General features: G+C 41.3%; 2 protein-coding genes across 17 annotated transcripts in view; both read right to left on the bottom strand.

Annotated features, from left to right (window-relative positions):
- The window catches only part of LOC112254357 (bifunctional heparan sulfate N-deacetylase/N-sulfotransferase 2), a 191,991-nt gene extending 181,670 nt beyond the window's left edge, over positions 1 to 10,321 (bottom strand). For 2 of the 5 annotated variants that reach the window (XM_024426849.2, XM_024426888.2), the window contains exon 1: positions 10,153 to 10,321. The gene's annotated coding sequence lies outside the window, so the exon portion shown is untranslated. Of the gene's footprint in view, positions 1 to 3,335; positions 3,376 to 9,744; positions 9,897 to 10,152 lie in introns of those variants that run through there. The other 3 variants (XM_024426858.2, XM_024426907.2, XM_024426877.2) reach the window with 3 other exon arrangements.
- Positions 10,322 to 14,139: 3,818 nt separating this feature from the next.
- The window catches only part of LOC112254310 (zinc finger SWIM domain-containing protein 8), a 42,711-nt gene continuing 39,722 nt past the window's right edge, over positions 14,140 to 17,128 (bottom strand). For all 12 annotated transcript variants that reach the window (XM_024426828.2, XM_024426800.2, XM_042323697.1 and 9 more), the window contains exon 24: positions 14,140 to 15,685. In XM_024426828.2, the coding sequence (XP_024282596.1) occupies positions 15,482 to 15,685 (204 nt within the window). In that variant the 3' untranslated portion in view covers positions 14,140 to 15,481. The remainder of the gene's footprint in view (positions 15,686 to 17,128) is intronic.

Below are 17,128 nucleotides of genomic sequence, written 5' to 3'. Positions count from 1 at the left end.
TTTGATTTAAACAACATGCCTACCACTTTGAAGATGCTAAATATTTTTTTATTGTGAAACAAACAAGAAATTAGACAAAAAAACTATTCACCTCCCGAAAGTCAATATGTTGTAGAGCCACCTTTTGCAGCAATTACAGCTGCAAGTCTCTTAGGGTATGTCTCTACTAGAGGTTGACCGATTAAATTGGAATGGCCGATTAATTAGGGCCAATTTCAAGTTTTCATAACAATCGGAAATCTGTATTTTTGGACACGGATTTTGCCGACTTCATTCGGCAAAATCATTTAACGAGGCAAGTCGGTTAAGAACACATTTTCAATGACGTCCTAGTGGGTTAATTGCCTTGTTCAGGGGAAGCACAACAGATTTTTACCTCGTCAGCTCAGGGATTCAATGGAATACTTGTTCCCCTTGCTCAGCATGGGTAATGCTACTTCGAGGGTGGCGGTTGTCGATGTGTTCCTGGTTCGAGCCCTGGTAGCGGTGAAGAGAGGGATGGAAGCTATACTGTTACACTGGAAATAATAAAGTGCCTATAAGAACATCCAATAGTCAAAGGTATATGAAATACAAATCGTACAGAGAGAAATAGTCCTATAATTCCTACAACAATAACTACAACCTAAAACTTCTTACCTGGGTATATTGAAGACTCATGCTAAAAGGAACCACCAGCTTTCATATGTTCTCATGTTCTGAGCAGGGAACTTAAACGTTAGCTTTCTTACATGGCACATATTGCACTTTTACTTTCTTCTCCAACACTTTGTTTTTGCATTATTTAAACAAAATTGAACACATTTCATTATTGATTTGAGGCTAAATTGATTTTATTGATTATATTAAGTTAAAATAAGTGTTCATTCAGTATTGTTGTAATTGTCATTATAACAAATAAATTACTTTTTCTAAATTACAAATTGGACGATTTATAGGTATCGGCTTTTTTTCCTCCAATAAAATCGGTATCGACGTTGAAAAATCTTAAAATCGGTCGACCTCTAGTCTCTATAAACTTGGCACATCTAGCTACTGGGATTTTTGCCCATTCTTCAAGGCAAAACTGCTCCAGCTCCTTCAAGTTGGATGGGTTCCGCTGGTGTACAGCAATCTTTCAGTCAGACCACAGTTTCTCAATTGGATTGAGGTCTGGGCTTTGACTAGGCCATTCCAAGACAATTAAATGTTTCCCCTTAAACCATTCAAGTGTTGCTTTAGCAGTATGCTTAGGGTCATTGTCCTGCTGGAAGGTGAACCTAAGTCTCAAATCTCTGGAAGACTGAAACAGATTTCCCCTCAAGAATTTCCCTGTATTTAGCTCCATCCACCATTCCTTCAATTCTGACCAGTTTCCCAGTCCCTGCCGATTAAAAACATCTCCACAGCATGATGCTGCCACCACCATGCTTCACTGTGGAGATGGTGTTCTCGGGGTGACAGGAGGTGTTGGGTTTGCGCCAGTTATAGCGTTTTCGTTGATGGCCAAAATGCTCCATTTTAGTCTCAACTGACCAGAGTACCTTCTTCCATATGTTTGGGGAGTCTCCCACATGCCTTTTGGCAAACACCAAACATGTTTGCTTATTTTTTTCTGGCCAATTCCATAAAGCCCAGCTCTGTGGAGTGTATGGCTTAGAGTGGTCCTATGGACAGATACTCCAATCTCCACTGTGGAGCTTTGCAGCTCCTTCAGGGTCATTGTTGGTCTCTTTGTTGCCGCTCTGATTAATGCCCTCCTTGCCTGGTCCGTGAGTTTTGGTGGGCGGCCCCATCTTGGCAGTTTTGTTGAGGTGCCATATTCTTTCCATTTATTAATAATGGATTTAAATGGTGCTCCGTGGGATGTTCAAAGTTTGGGATATTTTTTTTTATAACCCAACCCTGATCTGTACTTCTCCACAACTTTGTCCCTGACCCGTTTGGAGAGCTCCTTGGTCTTCATAGCACCGCTTGCTTGATGATGCCCCTTGCTTAGTGGTGTTGCAGACTCTGGGGCCTGTCAGAACAGGTGTGTGTGTGTGTGTGATATATATATATATATATATTGAGATCATGTGACACTTAGATTGCACACAGGTGGACTTTATTTGACTAATGATGTGACTTCTGAAGGTTAATGGTGGCACCAGATCTTATTTAGGGGCTTCATAGCAAAGGAGGTGAATACTTATGCATGCACCAGTTTTCCGTTTTTTATTTGTGTTATTTTTTTTTCATTTCACTTCACCAATTTGGACTATATTGTGTATGTCCATTACATGAAATCTAAATAAAGATCGATTTCAATTACAGGTTGTGAATGCTTTTGCGAGGCACTGTAGGCATAGGCTAGCACATTATAACATTACACAATTACCTATTTTTGAACTAACAGAATCTAGAGTAATCTAAGTAAATAAATGCTCTCAAAGCACTGCTACACAGTTCACCTTATTTCCAAAACCCTAAGACTAAATTTCAACCACAATTCATTGATTGCAAGGAAAGAGAGAAAACTGACACGTTAAACAAATTCCAGCCAGTGTGTATCAGATGGAGCTAATTGAGGCCCTACAGGCCTCGAGTGGAGAGATCCTCCCCCCGCTGTGCTCTGACTGTAGCCCAAAGCTCACTCGGCAGCCCCGATATTAAACCACTGCCGCATCATTTCTTCAACCTATTGACCCCGGCTGCTGTGTAATCCCTGCAGCGTCTGCATCTCAGACACAGTGTATATTATTAATAACAGAAGCTGTTAAGGTAAGCACATATTGATCCTGGCTGTGAATAAGATAGAGAAGGGGTCAAGGACCATTCAATCTTGCCTTCTAATGGGATGACTTCACCCGGCTCCTCCTCCCTGCCCAATTGGGTTTCTCTGATTGACCATTTTTGAAAGATGTGTTTGTTCCCTGACCTGTTGAAAGTCACAGGGCTGACAGGAGGATGTCTGAAAAAAAGACTCTGGTTTTCCTGTCAATCCACTTCCTTAGTGAGCTGTCAGTGAAATTAAGATGTGCAGCTATTCACTTCGCCACCCTTACAGGGTAACTGTCCAGTGAAAATCTCATTTTAATTTCGGTTTATTCGGTTTGCTCATACCTAAATAATGTTGGCTTGTCCTGTATTTGTAGTAGTGGCCAAAGCGTACATTTGAGAAAAAACACTCAGTAAAACCTCATTTCAAACTTGTTTTTGAAACAAACTGTTTTTTTTTTTTATTAAAAGACATTTGCTTGGATAATGACATCCTATTTGGCCCGAGACAGGACTGTATGTAAATTCTCCGGTGGGGAGAAGGATCCTTCGAGTCTTGGGGAGACATGGGCCTTTTATCAATCAGATTTGCTCACCTCCTGCGCTCTCTTCTCCTCCGCCGCCCTCTCTCGCCACCTGAAAAAGGTCAAAGTTAATCGAGGAGAGTCGGCGAGGAGAGTGAACATTGGATGAAAATGCGCTTGTTGGAAATGACACAGTCCTTCTCCACTAATGCATCATTAGGCAAATGACGTTTACAGGGGTGGATTAAAAAAAAAAAGTAAAGTACTCAAAACAATTTAAGTTAATTGTACAATATATTTTTGTTCATTGTATATAAAATGTAACGCAACCTACAACAATTACAGGTCATGTAAGGAAATCATTCAACTGAAAAAAAATTGTTGCAGGACTATGGGATTCGCATGACTGGGCAGGAGCACAACCATCGTTAGGCCAGGGAGGGCATAGGCCCACCTACTGGGGAGCCAGGCCCAGAAATATTTTCACAACAAAAGGGCTTTCTTACAGACAGAAATAATCCTCCTTTTCATCAGCTGTCCGGGTGGCTGGTCTCAGACAGTCCCGCAGATGAAAAAGACGGTTGTGGATGTCGTGGGCTGGCATGGTTATACGTGGTCTGCTGTTGTGAGACCAGTTGGACGTATTGCCAAAATTCTCTATATCGATGTTGGAGGCGGCTTATGGTAGAGAAATGAACGCTAAATTATCTGTCAACAGCTCTGGTGGACATTCCTGCAGTCAGCATGCCAATGCACGCTCCCTCAAAACTTGAGATATCTGTGGCATTGTGTTGTGTGACAAAACTGCACGTTTTAGAGGGTCCGTTTATTGTCCCCAGCACAAGGTGCACCTGTGTAATGACCATGCTGTTTAATCAGCTTCTTGCTATGCCACAGCTGTCAGGTGGGTGGATTATCTTGGCAAAGGAGAAAGGCTCACAAACAGGGATGTAAACAAACTTGTGCACAAAATTTGAGAGAAATATGCTTTTTGTGCATATGAAAAACTTCTGGGATCTTAATTTCAGCTCATGAAACATGGGACCATCACTTTACATGTTGTGTTTATATTTTTGTTTAGTAGAGATAAAAACAATTAGAAGCATATTGTTTTTACACGTGTGTATGTTTTCTCCTCCAACAAAACCTGATTCGAAGGGGGTGTGGCAGATTTCAAAACATTTTCGCGGTAGGATACACGAGTATCATCGATGAAAGGTGGCTATCGAGGGGGGGATAACACTTCTGTTTGCCTACCAATAAATTGACACACGTGTTGACCACTTATCGGTTTCCAGATCAGAGGAGAGAGGGCGGACTTTTGCTTATATTAGAAAACCCCATGAGCTCAGTAGTGCACACTCAACTGCACACAAGCTAGCAAGACAAGCCATTCACAGCTGGTTTTAGCAAAAAATGACAAAGCCTACGCAACAACTACAGGTAACTGCCAAAATAAAGAAAACACCAACATGGTGTCTTAAATCGGGCATTGGGCCACCACAAGCCTCCAGAACAGCTTCAATGCGTCTTGGCATAGATTCTACCAGTCTGAAACTCTTTTTGAGGGATGCGTCACCATTCTTCCATAAGAAATTCAATCATTTGATGTTTTGTTGATGGTGGTGGAAAATGGTGTTTCAGACGCTGCTCTAGAATCTCCCATAAGTGTTCAATTGGGTTTGAGATCAGGTGACAGACACACATACCCTTTTAACCACCTATGCTCTATTACAACACCTTTCTCAAAATCAATGAAATCTATTCTTCTAGCCATGGTAGCCAAAATAATGAGCAACTGGGCATTTTTATACATGACCCTAAGCATGTTGGGATATTAATTGCTTAATTAACTCAGGAAACACCTGCGTGGAAGCACCTGCTTTCAATATACTTTGTATCCCTCATTTACTGAAGTGTTTCCTTTATTTTGGCAGTTACCTGTATCTCGCCAGTCAATTCTATTAGCTAGCATTCTAACGTTACCTATGGCGGCTAACTTAGCTAGGAATATAGTGACAAAAATAGAGAAAGAAATATCAGGAATTTAGTGAATAGAAAAGAATAGAAATGACTCACGCTTGTGAAATAATCAGTCTGCATGTATTGCTGTTGTAGTAAAGTGCCCTAGTAGTTCCATTGTGCTTCCTGAATCCATCCATGCTAGTTCACTTGGTGCAGCAGAGTTTGGGCAGTCTGCCCCAGGGCCCCACTATGTGGGAGCTAATTTGAATATCCAAGTGTTGGCCAAGCTGTCAAATCAGGTTCTCTAACCAGTATACCCAAAAACTAGTGATGCACCGATATGACATTTTTGGCCGATACCTGATATTTCCCTTGCCAAAAAAAAAACAATACCAATAACCAATATAAAACAAAATTGCGACCTTTTAAGCATTCATGTACAGTTAAATAGTTAACACACACGGCGGTGTAAGGCACTGCATCTCAGTGCAAGAAGCGTCACTACAGTTCACACAGGTGGACACGGACTGAAGGGTGTGTTCATAACAATGAAACTGTTCTGCCTTGTTAGCTAGCAAATTTGTCTAAACTTAAAATATGAAGACTCCAATAAAGATTAGCTGGCTACTCACTAGCATGCCGTGCTTGAGAGATTGTTTATGGACCTGTGTTACATTTCTATAATGACTGCTACAAGAAGTAAATGTGCATTATGCATGGCTCTGGTTAAATTTGTAACAAAAATTGCATTTTCAGACTTCAAAGACAGATCAGTGACAATTGCAAAAAAGCAGATCATTTTGTTTTTTATTTTACCTTTATTTAACTAGGCAAGTCAGTTAAGAACAAATTATTTTTTTCAATGACGGCCTAAGAACAGGGGGTTAACTGCCTTGTTCAGGGGTAGAATGACAGATTGTTTTACCTTGTCAACTGGGGGATTCGATCTTACAACTGCTCGGTGACTAGTCCAATGCTCTAACCACTAGGCTACCTGCCGCCAAATAATAATAATAATAAAATTATTAGTGGTCTTATGGTTGTGAAAGGCTTATATTTAGCCTAGCTATAATTTCCCAATCCCTGAATTCATTAGATTATTGCTGGCTGTTTGAAATGCAGTATATTTGTCCTTTCATTGAACAACAAATGAAAGGCCTAGTTAGAGAAAACATTTGTAGATTTAAAAAAAAAAATATATATATATTAGTGAATCGCCCATAAATTTGAGAAAATCATATCACCCAGGCCAAGTACCACCAGGGGTCCTAGTAACCCTGGTTGGGAACCTCTGATCTAGAACAGACAAAATGAAATATACTTTTCCAACACACACAGTGCGGATATACTTCATTATACTGCCTGACTCTGAATTCCAAAGACATACACAGGATGTTTGCTCAGAATAGATAGTACTGAACCATTGACTCAACAACCACCTAGACCCTCTGAAAATGACCCAGTAAGGACAGTCAATTCAGGAAGCAAACTGAAATTCCAATACCAGTTCCAATTTTCCTCATTTAAAAGCAACTGACCCCAACACTGGTGACTAGTTCTAATTGTTTCAAGAGATAATACATTAAGAACAGCCTCAAGCAGACAAAACCATTAGCATTGCCTCCTGTGTTGCTGCGATAGCGCGTAGGAATTCAACCCCTGCCAATATCATTCTCCCATTTTCCTAGGAAGGAAAAGGGTTTGAGGCAGTGTCCTGAGATCTGTACAAAATCCTGTGTCCCAGTAGGTGAAAAATAAGAGGAATTTATTGATGCTCAACTTAACCACTACTAAGCATTTCACTGTTAGTCTACACCTTCCGAAGCATGTGATAAATACATTTGATTTGAGATTGCCATACAACTGCCACCCTTCAGCTCCAAAATGTCAATGCAACCCTGCATCAATCTTAAGGCCCATTTTCCAATCCGGGGGGCATTAAATGTTATTAATGTACTTCAACTCCATCGTAACCACCACAAAGATTGAAGTCAGCAGAGAAACTCGCAGAGTTGAATGAGGCAATTAAATACCAGCTCCACATCATTTCTTGTGGTTTATGCCTAGGTGTCAATTGTCGAATGATGAACAAAGTATAGCCTAAATATAACATCTCAGCAAGGACCATCAGGTGCACTTGACGTGTTGGACTAAAACTCAGGCAAAGGAAGAAATGTCCACTCTCAAACTTAATTAGGCAGCAAATATACTGAATTTCAATGATTTTACTAAGTCACAGCTCATAAGGAAATCAGTCAATTGAAATTAATTCAGCCCTAATCTATGGATTTCACACGACTGGGCAGGGGCGCAGCCATGGTTGGGCCTGGGAGGGCAGAGGCCCACCCACTGGTGAGCCAGGCCCAGCAACTGGGGAGCCCAGCCAACCAGAATAAGTTTTTCCCCAAAAACAAGCTTCATTGCAAACAGAAATACTCAGTTTCATCAGCTGTCTGGGTAGCTGGTTTCAGACGATCCCGCAGGAAACCGGGTGTGGAGGTCCTGGGCTGGCGTGGTTACACGTGGTCTGCGGTTGTGAGGCTCGTTGGACGTACTGCCAAATTCTCTAAAACAACATTGGAGGCGGCTTATGGTAGAGAAATTAACATTAAATTCTCTGACAACAGCTCCAGTGGACATTCTTGCAGTCAGCATGCCAATTGCACGCTCCCTTAAATCATCTGTGGCATTGTGTTGTGTGACAAAACTGCACATTTGAGAGTGGCCTTTTATCATCCTCAGCAAAACGTGCACCTTTATAATGATCATGCTGTTTAATCTACTTCTTGATATACCACATGTCAGGTCAGGATTATCTTGGCAAAGGACAAATGCTCACTAACAGGGACGTAAACAAATTTGGCCACAAAATGAGAGAAATAAGCTTTTTATGCGTATGAAAAACTTCTGGGATTTTTTATTTCAGCTCATGAAACATGGGACCAACACTTTACATGTTTCATTTATATTTTTGTTCAGTATAGAATAGGAACCTACAATCTAAAGGCTTGCTGATGAGCATTAAAGGCAAGGACATAACCAATCAACCTTACCTTTCAGCAAAGCAAAGCAATATTCTATAAATGGGTCAAACGTGAAAAATAAACAATGTTTATTTTTGCATAGTCCATTTTAAAAACATGTACTGTTGGAGATAGGGTTTGTCCAGTGCCACATTAAAAAGGGAAAGTTAGTCCTGTTCCACTTTAAAAAATACCTAGTTAATACCCTTCATGCAGAAACAATCATTGTGAGAGCCACCCCCAGGCCTTACTCTTAATTATAAAGTGGTTCTCTCAGACATCAGTAATATGCTCAGAGGACAGAAGTCGTCTTGAGCCCACAGCTCAACACTAATTGGGCTTTCCACTCAAAAATAGAATGAAACAAGTTGTTGAAGCGGGATCATGAAACAAGGACTGAGCTTATTGTACCCAGTCTTTCAAAATAGAGCTTGTAAAAAAAAAGTGTTCATTTGAGGTGCAAAATTAAGCTGAGCATGATGCTGTATGTAGGCTACTTTTTACATACATTGTATAAGTGCACTATGGGAAAAGAATGACATACATTACTCATCAGGATCTATAGATTCAAAACAATAGTTTCAAGGCTATCACATTAATACGGCTCATCAGAGAAAACATAAAAGAACACCAAGGTTGCTGTGGCTCTTTCTCCCATGGTGTCCACATCTCAACCAATCAATGGCAGCAACTTCAAATCTACTAACCTTCTTTCAATAACCAAAAAGATCATGTGGTTCCTTGAGCAATTAATTACTGAGGAGTAGCCAGCCCCTGTCCTGGCAAAACCTCTACCACCACACTGTTAAGAGTCAAAATGTCTGGAATACACTGCAATTATTAGGCCAGTTGAGTGTAAACATACAGTGCCTTCAGAAAGCATTTATACCCCTTGACTTTTTCCACGTGTTACAGACAGAATTTAAAATGGATTAAATTGAGATGTCACTGGCCTATACACAATACGATATAATGTCTATGTGGAATTGTGTTTTTAGAACATTTTTAAAATGAAAAGCTGAAATGTCTTAAGTCAATAAGTAATCAACCACTTTGTTATGGCAAGCCTAAATATGTTCAGGAGTAAACATTTGCTTCACAAATCATGTGTTGCATGGATTCACATGATTTTTGAATGACTACCTAATTTCTGTACCACACACACATACAATTATCTGTAAAATCACGGTCGGCAGTGAATTTCAACCACATTGCTTGAAGTACAATATACCAACATAGCTACTGTAGTAAATCAAAGCCGTGTGCTGGAAAGCCTTGGTAGAGCAGGGGTGGAAAAGGCATTGTGGTGCTCGTGAATTTCCTTTACTTTTCGGCTTCAGACTAATGCCTACCTCTCACTTACAGTACATGAATGTAATAAATTAAAATAAACGTTTCAAAATGTATTTCAAACATTTCAGAACTGTAAACAAAAACACTTTACAGTAAAAAATAAATCAAAAAATAATTTAAAAAATACAGATGTTACATACCAGAATAACGATGGGGAGTTACTGGTTATGGAAAAACTTTTACATGCAACAGTCAGCCATATGATTCACCACTAGCCTCTTAATAGTAAGCAAACAACTCTAAGCATCTCGATAGAACGACTAGCTCCAACAAACACATGCTGCTGGAATTCACCAAATGTTTGGTTTCTTCATATTTAGCGAACGTTACTAATGACGTGAATACACATGTCCACGTCATTCACTTAAATTGTAAAGAAAAAAATAGAGAGGAAAACCATGCATTGCCAACTGGCAATGAAATATAGCTAGCTATATGCTTGAGAGGTTAGCCTGCCGGCTAACTTAGTGTTGTACACATTCAATGGGGTGCCTTCAAGTTAAAGAGGACACGCAACATATTCAAAGTAAATATGGTGTTTTACTTACCTAGGTACGTTTTTGAAAGACCAATATCCACACGAAATGCATAACGACAGAAAATATGCAAATGTTTAAAGTCTAGTTGACAGCATCGTTCCTGAATCCGCCATCTTCATTCAGCAATCGATGCATTCTGCCGAAACTCCGGAATGAACCAAAGTGAGCAGGAGGAGGAGGAGGGAAATTTCGTAACAGTGGACATACAAACGTTGTTTATTTTGAATAATTTCTCTGATCGGAGAGGAGGAAAATCCTCGAAATTACCCAATTTGAAATCGAATTGTGTTGGTATTTTAAGGTTAAAGCGCAAAACGGACAATACAATTGATCATGCTTGTTTTAACCCCCATAACACGGATATATTTCATGATACCCTTGTCCCGACATAACACCCCGAGCTTCTTTCAGGCTTACTTTTTACTCACAGGTGCATAAGGGGCAAAAGTGCAGAGCTTATTCGGCTATGCTACTCCTTTTACTTGGGTCATCAAAGTGATGACAACATATTGACAAAATGCTAACTTTGGCGTCTGAGCAGGTAGCAACTAAAACATTGGGTATTCCAATGTGAACCCCATTGTCTGAACGTTTCATTTGGGAACCCTTCCACGAAAGTCAATTGTTGGGGAAATACTCAAAAACACAATTAGTTATCACATTGTATGCCCTATTTCCACACCACATAGAACTGAAGATCATTTACTAAGTGTGAAAATAAACTCACTGTAACCAGGCTACCGGTGAACTTGATCATATATTGCCCTATAGCTCCCTCTCCTGTTCATACTGTGACAGACCGTAGCATGCGTTTAACATTTTTTTAATTTACATCAATCATACCAATTCATTTTGCCAGTCAGTGCTCAGAGGATTTAGACAAAAACAGTATTTCTGATTTAGAGTAATTGTGGTTCAGTAGTAGGCCATCAGACTGTTCAACAGTCACCAGTAGCCAGCCTCCACCCATTACCCTGCACCTTAGAGACTGCTGCCTTTGTCATTGAACACTGGTAACTTCAATGTTTACATACCATTTTACCCACTTTGTCCTATAACTACTACAGTACATTCCTTTCCAATTCATATACAGTCTTTACACACCATTATTCATCAATCTACACACGTATGCATACAGTGGCTTGTGAAAGTATTCACCCCAAGGCATTTTTTCTATTTTGTTGCCTTACAATCTGGAATTAAAATATAATTTTGGGGGGTGTGTAACATTTGACTTACACAACATGCCTACCACTTTGAAGATGCAAAATATTTTGTGAAACAAACAAGAAATAAGAACAAAAAAACTACTTGAGCATGCATAACTATTCAACCCACCCCCAAGGTCAATCATTTGTAGAGCCACCTTTCTCTTGGGGTATGTCCCTATAAGCTCGGCACATCAAGCCACTGGAATTTTTGCCCATTCTTCAAAGGCAAAACCGCTCCAGCTCCTTCAAGTTGGATGGGTTCCGCTGGTGTACAGCAATCTTTAAGTCAGACCACAGTTTCTCAATTGGATTGAGGTCTGGGCTTTGACTAGGCCATTCCAAGACATTTAAATGTTTCCCCTTAAACCACTCGAGTGTTGCTTTAGCAGTATGCTTAGGGTCATGATCCTGATGGAAGGTGAACCTCCGTCCCAGTATCAAATCTCTGGAAGACAAACAGGTTTCCCCACAAGAATTTCCCTGTATTTAGCACCATCCATCATTCCTTCAATTCTGACCAGTTTCCCAGTCCCTGCCGATGAAAAGCATCCCCATAACATGATACTGCCACCACCATGCTTCACTGTGGGGATGATGTTCTCGGGGTGATGAGAGGTGTTGGGTTTGCGCCAGACATAGCATTTTTCTTGATGGCCAAAAAGCTACAAAGCTTAAAGTGGTCCTATGGACATATACTCCAATTTCCACTGTGGAGCTTTGCAGCTCCTTCAGGGTTATCTTTGGTCTCTTTGTTGCCTCTCTGATTAATGCCCTCCTTGCCTGGACTGTGAGTTTTGGTGGGCAGCCCTCTCTTGGCAGATTTGTTGTGGTGCCATATTCTTTCCATTTTTTCTATAATGGATTTAATGGTGCTCCGTGGGATGTTCAAAGTTTAGGATATTCTTATGTTTTTTTTCCCCCTTCAATCTACACACAATATGCCATAATGACAAAGCAAAAACAAGTTTAGAAGTTTCCAGATGTATTTTTTTTTAATCCAGAAATATCCCATCTACATAAAAATGTTCAGACCATTTACTCAGTACTTTGTTGAAGCACCTTTGGCAGCGATTATAACCTTGATTCTCCTTGGGTATGATGCTACAAGCTTGATACACCTTTACTTGGGGTGTTTCTCCCATTATTTTCTGCAGATCCTCTCAAGCTCTGTCAGGTTTGATGGGGAGCGCCGCTGCACAGCTATTTTCAGGTCTCTCCAGAGATGTTCGATCGGGTTAAAGTCAGGTTCAAGGGCATTCAGAAACTTGTTCCGAAGCCACTCCTGCGGTGGTTGTGTGCGTTGGGTCGTTATCCTGTTGGAAGGAGAACCTTTGCCCCAGTCTGAGGTCCTGAGCCCTCTGAAGCTGGTTTTCATCAAGGATCTCACTGTACGTTAATCCGCTCAGCTTTCCCTCAATCCTGACTAGTCTCCCAGTCCCTGCCACTGAAAAACATCCCAACAGCATGATTCTGCCACCACCATGCGTCACCGTAGGGATGACGCCAGATTTCCTCAAGACGTGATGCTTGGCATTCAAGCCAAGGAGCTTGGTTTCATCAGACCAGAGAATCTTGTTTCTCATGGTCAGAGTCCTTCAGGTACCTTTTGGGAAACTCCATGCTGGCTGTCATGTACCTTTTACTGAAGAGTGGCTTCCATCTGGCCACTCTACCATAAAGGCCTGATTGGTGGAGTGCTGCAGAGATGGTTGTCCTTCTGAATGGTTCTCCCATCTCCATAGAGGAACTCTGGAGCTCTGTCAAAGTGACCATCGGGTTCTTGGTCACCTCCCTGACTAAGGCCCTTCTCCCCCGATTGCTCAGTTTGGCCAGGCAGCCAGCTCTAGGAAGTCTTATTTAACCTTTGTTTAACTAGGCAAGTCAGTTAAAAACAAATTCTTATTTACAATGACGACCTACCCCAGCCAAAACCAGACAACGCTGGGCCAATTGTGTGACGAAGCCTGGACTCGATCGAACCAGCGACTGCAGTGACGCCTCTTGCACTGAGATGCAGTGCCTTAGACAGCTGCGCTGCCCGGGAGTCTTGGTGGTTCCAAACTTTTCCCACTTAATAATGATGGAGGCCACTATGTTTTTGGGGACCTTCAATGCAGCAGACATTTTTTTGTACCCTTCCCCAGATCTGTGCCTCGACACAACCCTGCCTCGGAGCTCTACGGACAATTTCTTCGACCTCATGGCTTGGTTTTTGCTCTGACATGCAGTCATCTGCGTGTCCTTATATATAGACAGGTGTGTGCCTTTCCAAATCATGTCCAATCAATTGAATTTACGACAGGTGGACTCCAAACAAGTTGTATAAACATCAACAATAAATCAATGGAAACAGGATACACCTGAGCTCAATTTCAAGTATGAATACTTATGTAATTAAGGTATCGGTTTTTAGATTTTTACTAAATTTGCAAACATTTCTAAAAATAAAAAAAAGTTTTTTGCTTTGACATGGGGTATTGTGTGTAGATAAGAAAAAATATTTCATCCATTTCAGAATAAGGCTGTAACATAACAAAATTTGAAAAAAAGTCAAGGGGTCTGTATACTTTCCAAATACACACACGACTAACATTGCTCGTTCTGTTTTTTTGTGTCTCTGGATTATGTTTTATTTTTATTTTTATTGCTAGGCATTACTACAGTTGGAGCTAGAAACAAACATTCTGCTGCACCTGCAATATCTGCAAATCTGTGTACACTACCGATCAATTTTGAACACGTCCATTTTTGTACTTTCCACCCACAAAATAAATTACAGCACATATGTGTTTTGAATAACCTTTATTAAGTAAACTCTACATTTCAGTATTGCTTTATGTCCTTTTTTATTTTATTCTAAATTACAACCTCTTGCAATCAGCACAATTTATATATATACTTTTTTTCCCCAACCAAGCTACACTGAGGAATACAAAAATATCACAGTACATTTTCTACTAAGTCACATCACCCGTGAGCTCCAGAGCAGGGTTGGAGGTGCAGGTTTGGAACACAAGGATCTGGCAACGTCCCCTATAGAACATCAATGGACAGTGGACATGAATTCCACAGTAACAGCTGATGGATGTAACCTGGAAACCCAGTCTGCATATAAGCCTTTCTGAGCGTAGCACTTTTATGATTCTAGATGTGTAGGGCATGTAAATAGCATGTCCACTCATCCTTTATGTGATCCTGATATTTGATTGGATGATTGTACTTGAGATTTGCAAAAGGCCATCCACTTGCACTCTTGACCCACTCAAAAAGGGCCAATGAGTTTGGTCCAGCCAGACACCCGTGTTCCCAGACCCAAAACCTCAAACCGCTGAATCGGAAAAGGGAACCCACACAACACTCACGTTACACTCTCTCATTCTCAAAATTCCTCTCTGCATACACATCATTCAAAATATCAAAAAAGATAAAACAAAACACTAAAAGAATCCTGACCCGTACTCAGGTTACTATTTTCATATTACATTTTATTATTTCAACAAACTGTTTTTTGTCTATTTTTTTTTTTACTTTCTTGTTTAAACACTGTCAGAATACCCAAAATTCAGATCCGTAGTGACTGGTGGAGGCTAACTCCCCCCAGGACAGTGGAATGTTGCAGTATGAATCTGACTTACTCAGTGGTTTCAATAAAATAACCAACCAACAAAATAAATGACAACTTATATGCCCCAAGCAACCAAAAAGCACTCCTTCGTGACTGCTTCTGGAAGGAAAGTTGGGAGGATGAAGGGGAATATATGTTACAGGAAGTTACACAGAGACATGAACCATGATAATGGGAGACGCAATTCAGTCACAAACAGACACAGAACACAACAAGCTGATTCCCTTTCAGCTTTCCACAAAGCTCCGAGTCTCACACAGTTATGACATCTAAAAGGGTGGGGAATGGGGGTTGATTGTGCTGCCTGTGTGCTGTGTAGGGTATGTACATCAAGGTACACAAGGAGGGTTGACGTCAGGTCAGGTGAAGGAGAGGCCAGGGAGGCGGATGGGGAGAGCATTCGAGGCAGAGCCAAACGTCGATGGAGAGAGCCAGAGCTCGACAGGGCTGTGGGTTTGTGGGGTGGGAGCGTCGTTCCTCTCCCACGCCACTGCCCTCACAGTCATGGGGAGAAGGTGGCCATCTCCAGAGAGATGCGCTGCCACAGCTCCTTGGTCTGCTTGCCCCTCTTCAGGTTCTGAAGCACGTCGTTGAACTGCATCATTCCCACAGGGGTCAAACAGAAGGCCCCGCGGGCACTGCGGATGATGTTGACAAAGTCGTCGTAGTCGGCCGGGGTCAGGTGGATCAGCCGGTGGTGGATGTACTGCAGTGGGGGACGACGTGTGGGACAGAGGAGCAGATTAACTGAGTCAAACAGGGCACCAAAGGGTAATCTACTTTACTACTTATGTCAATGTTAGTCACAGACAGGGCACCCAGAACCTAAACCGACCCCTACCTCCTACTACCCCCAATGAACGTGTAGAGCAGCAATTTCTCAACTTTTTTTTATTTTACCTTTAATTAACCAGGCAAGTCTGTTAAGAACAAATTCTTATTTTCAATGACGGCCTAGGAACAGTGGGTTAACTGCCTGTTCAGGGGCAGAACGACAGATTTGTACCTTGTCAGCTCGGGGATTTGAACTTGCAACCTTTCAGTTACTAGTCCAACACTCTAACCACTAGGCTACCCTGGTGGGTCATGACCCAAATTTGGGTTTCAGGAAGTGTTTTTTGTAATACATTTTTATTTTAATGAAAAATACTCAAGTCTGAACTTAAATGGCAAATCATAAAACCAGGTAGAAAGTGAATAAATCATTTAATCACAGCTATTCTTCAAAGTATTTTCAATATAGAGCTATTAGAAATGCTATTCAGCAGTTTTGGTTGATTTTGTGGTCTCAAACCAAGAGCTTACATTCTTCAAGAATATGAACATTGTGAATACCAATCCATTCAGATTTACACAAGTACATAGGGATTTGGGATCGATTTGGATTGAACAATAGTGTTTGGTGGGAATATAGATAAACATATGTGGTCCACTGCCAGTGTTATACACAACATGACCAAAACTATGTGGACACCTGCTCATCTAACATCTCATTCCAAAATCATGGGCATTAACATAGAGTTGGTCCCCCCTTTCCTGCTATAACAGCCTACACTATTCTGGGAAGGATTTCCACTAGAGGTTGGAACATTGCTCCAGGGACTTGCTTCCATTCAGCCACAAAAGCATTAGTGAGGTCGGGCACTGACGTTGGGCAGTAGGGCCTGGCTCGCAGTCAGCGTTCCAATTCATCCAAAAGATGTTCAATGGGGTTGAGGTCAGGGCTCTGTGCAGGCCAGTCAATTTCTTCCACACCAATCTCAACAAACCATTTCTGTATGGACCGCACTTTGTGTATGGGTGCATTGTCGTGCTGAAACAGGAAAGGGCCTTCCACAAACTGTTGCCACAGAGTTGGAACCACAGAATAGATTAGAATGTCATTGTATGCTGTAGCATTAAGATTTCCTTCCACTGGAAATAAGGGGACCATCCCAAACCATAAAACACAGACCGAGACCATTATTCCTCCAAACTTTACAGTTGGCACTATGCAGTCGGGCAGGTAGCTTTCTCCAAGCATCTGCCAAACCCAGATTTGTCCGTCGGACTGCCAGATGGTGAAGCGTGATTCATCCCTCCAGAGAACATGTTCCCACTGCTCCAGAGTCTAACAGCGGCGAGCTTTACACCATTCCAGCATACACTT

Source organism: Oncorhynchus tshawytscha, linkage group LG01 (assembly GCF_018296145.1).
Source record: "Oncorhynchus tshawytscha isolate Ot180627B linkage group LG01, Otsh_v2.0, whole genome shotgun sequence".
NCBI classification, from domain to species: domain Eukaryota; kingdom Metazoa; phylum Chordata; class Actinopteri; order Salmoniformes; family Salmonidae; genus Oncorhynchus; species Oncorhynchus tshawytscha.
Note: the sequence above shows the minus strand (reverse complement) of the source record. Positions and strands in the feature narration are given on the sequence as shown.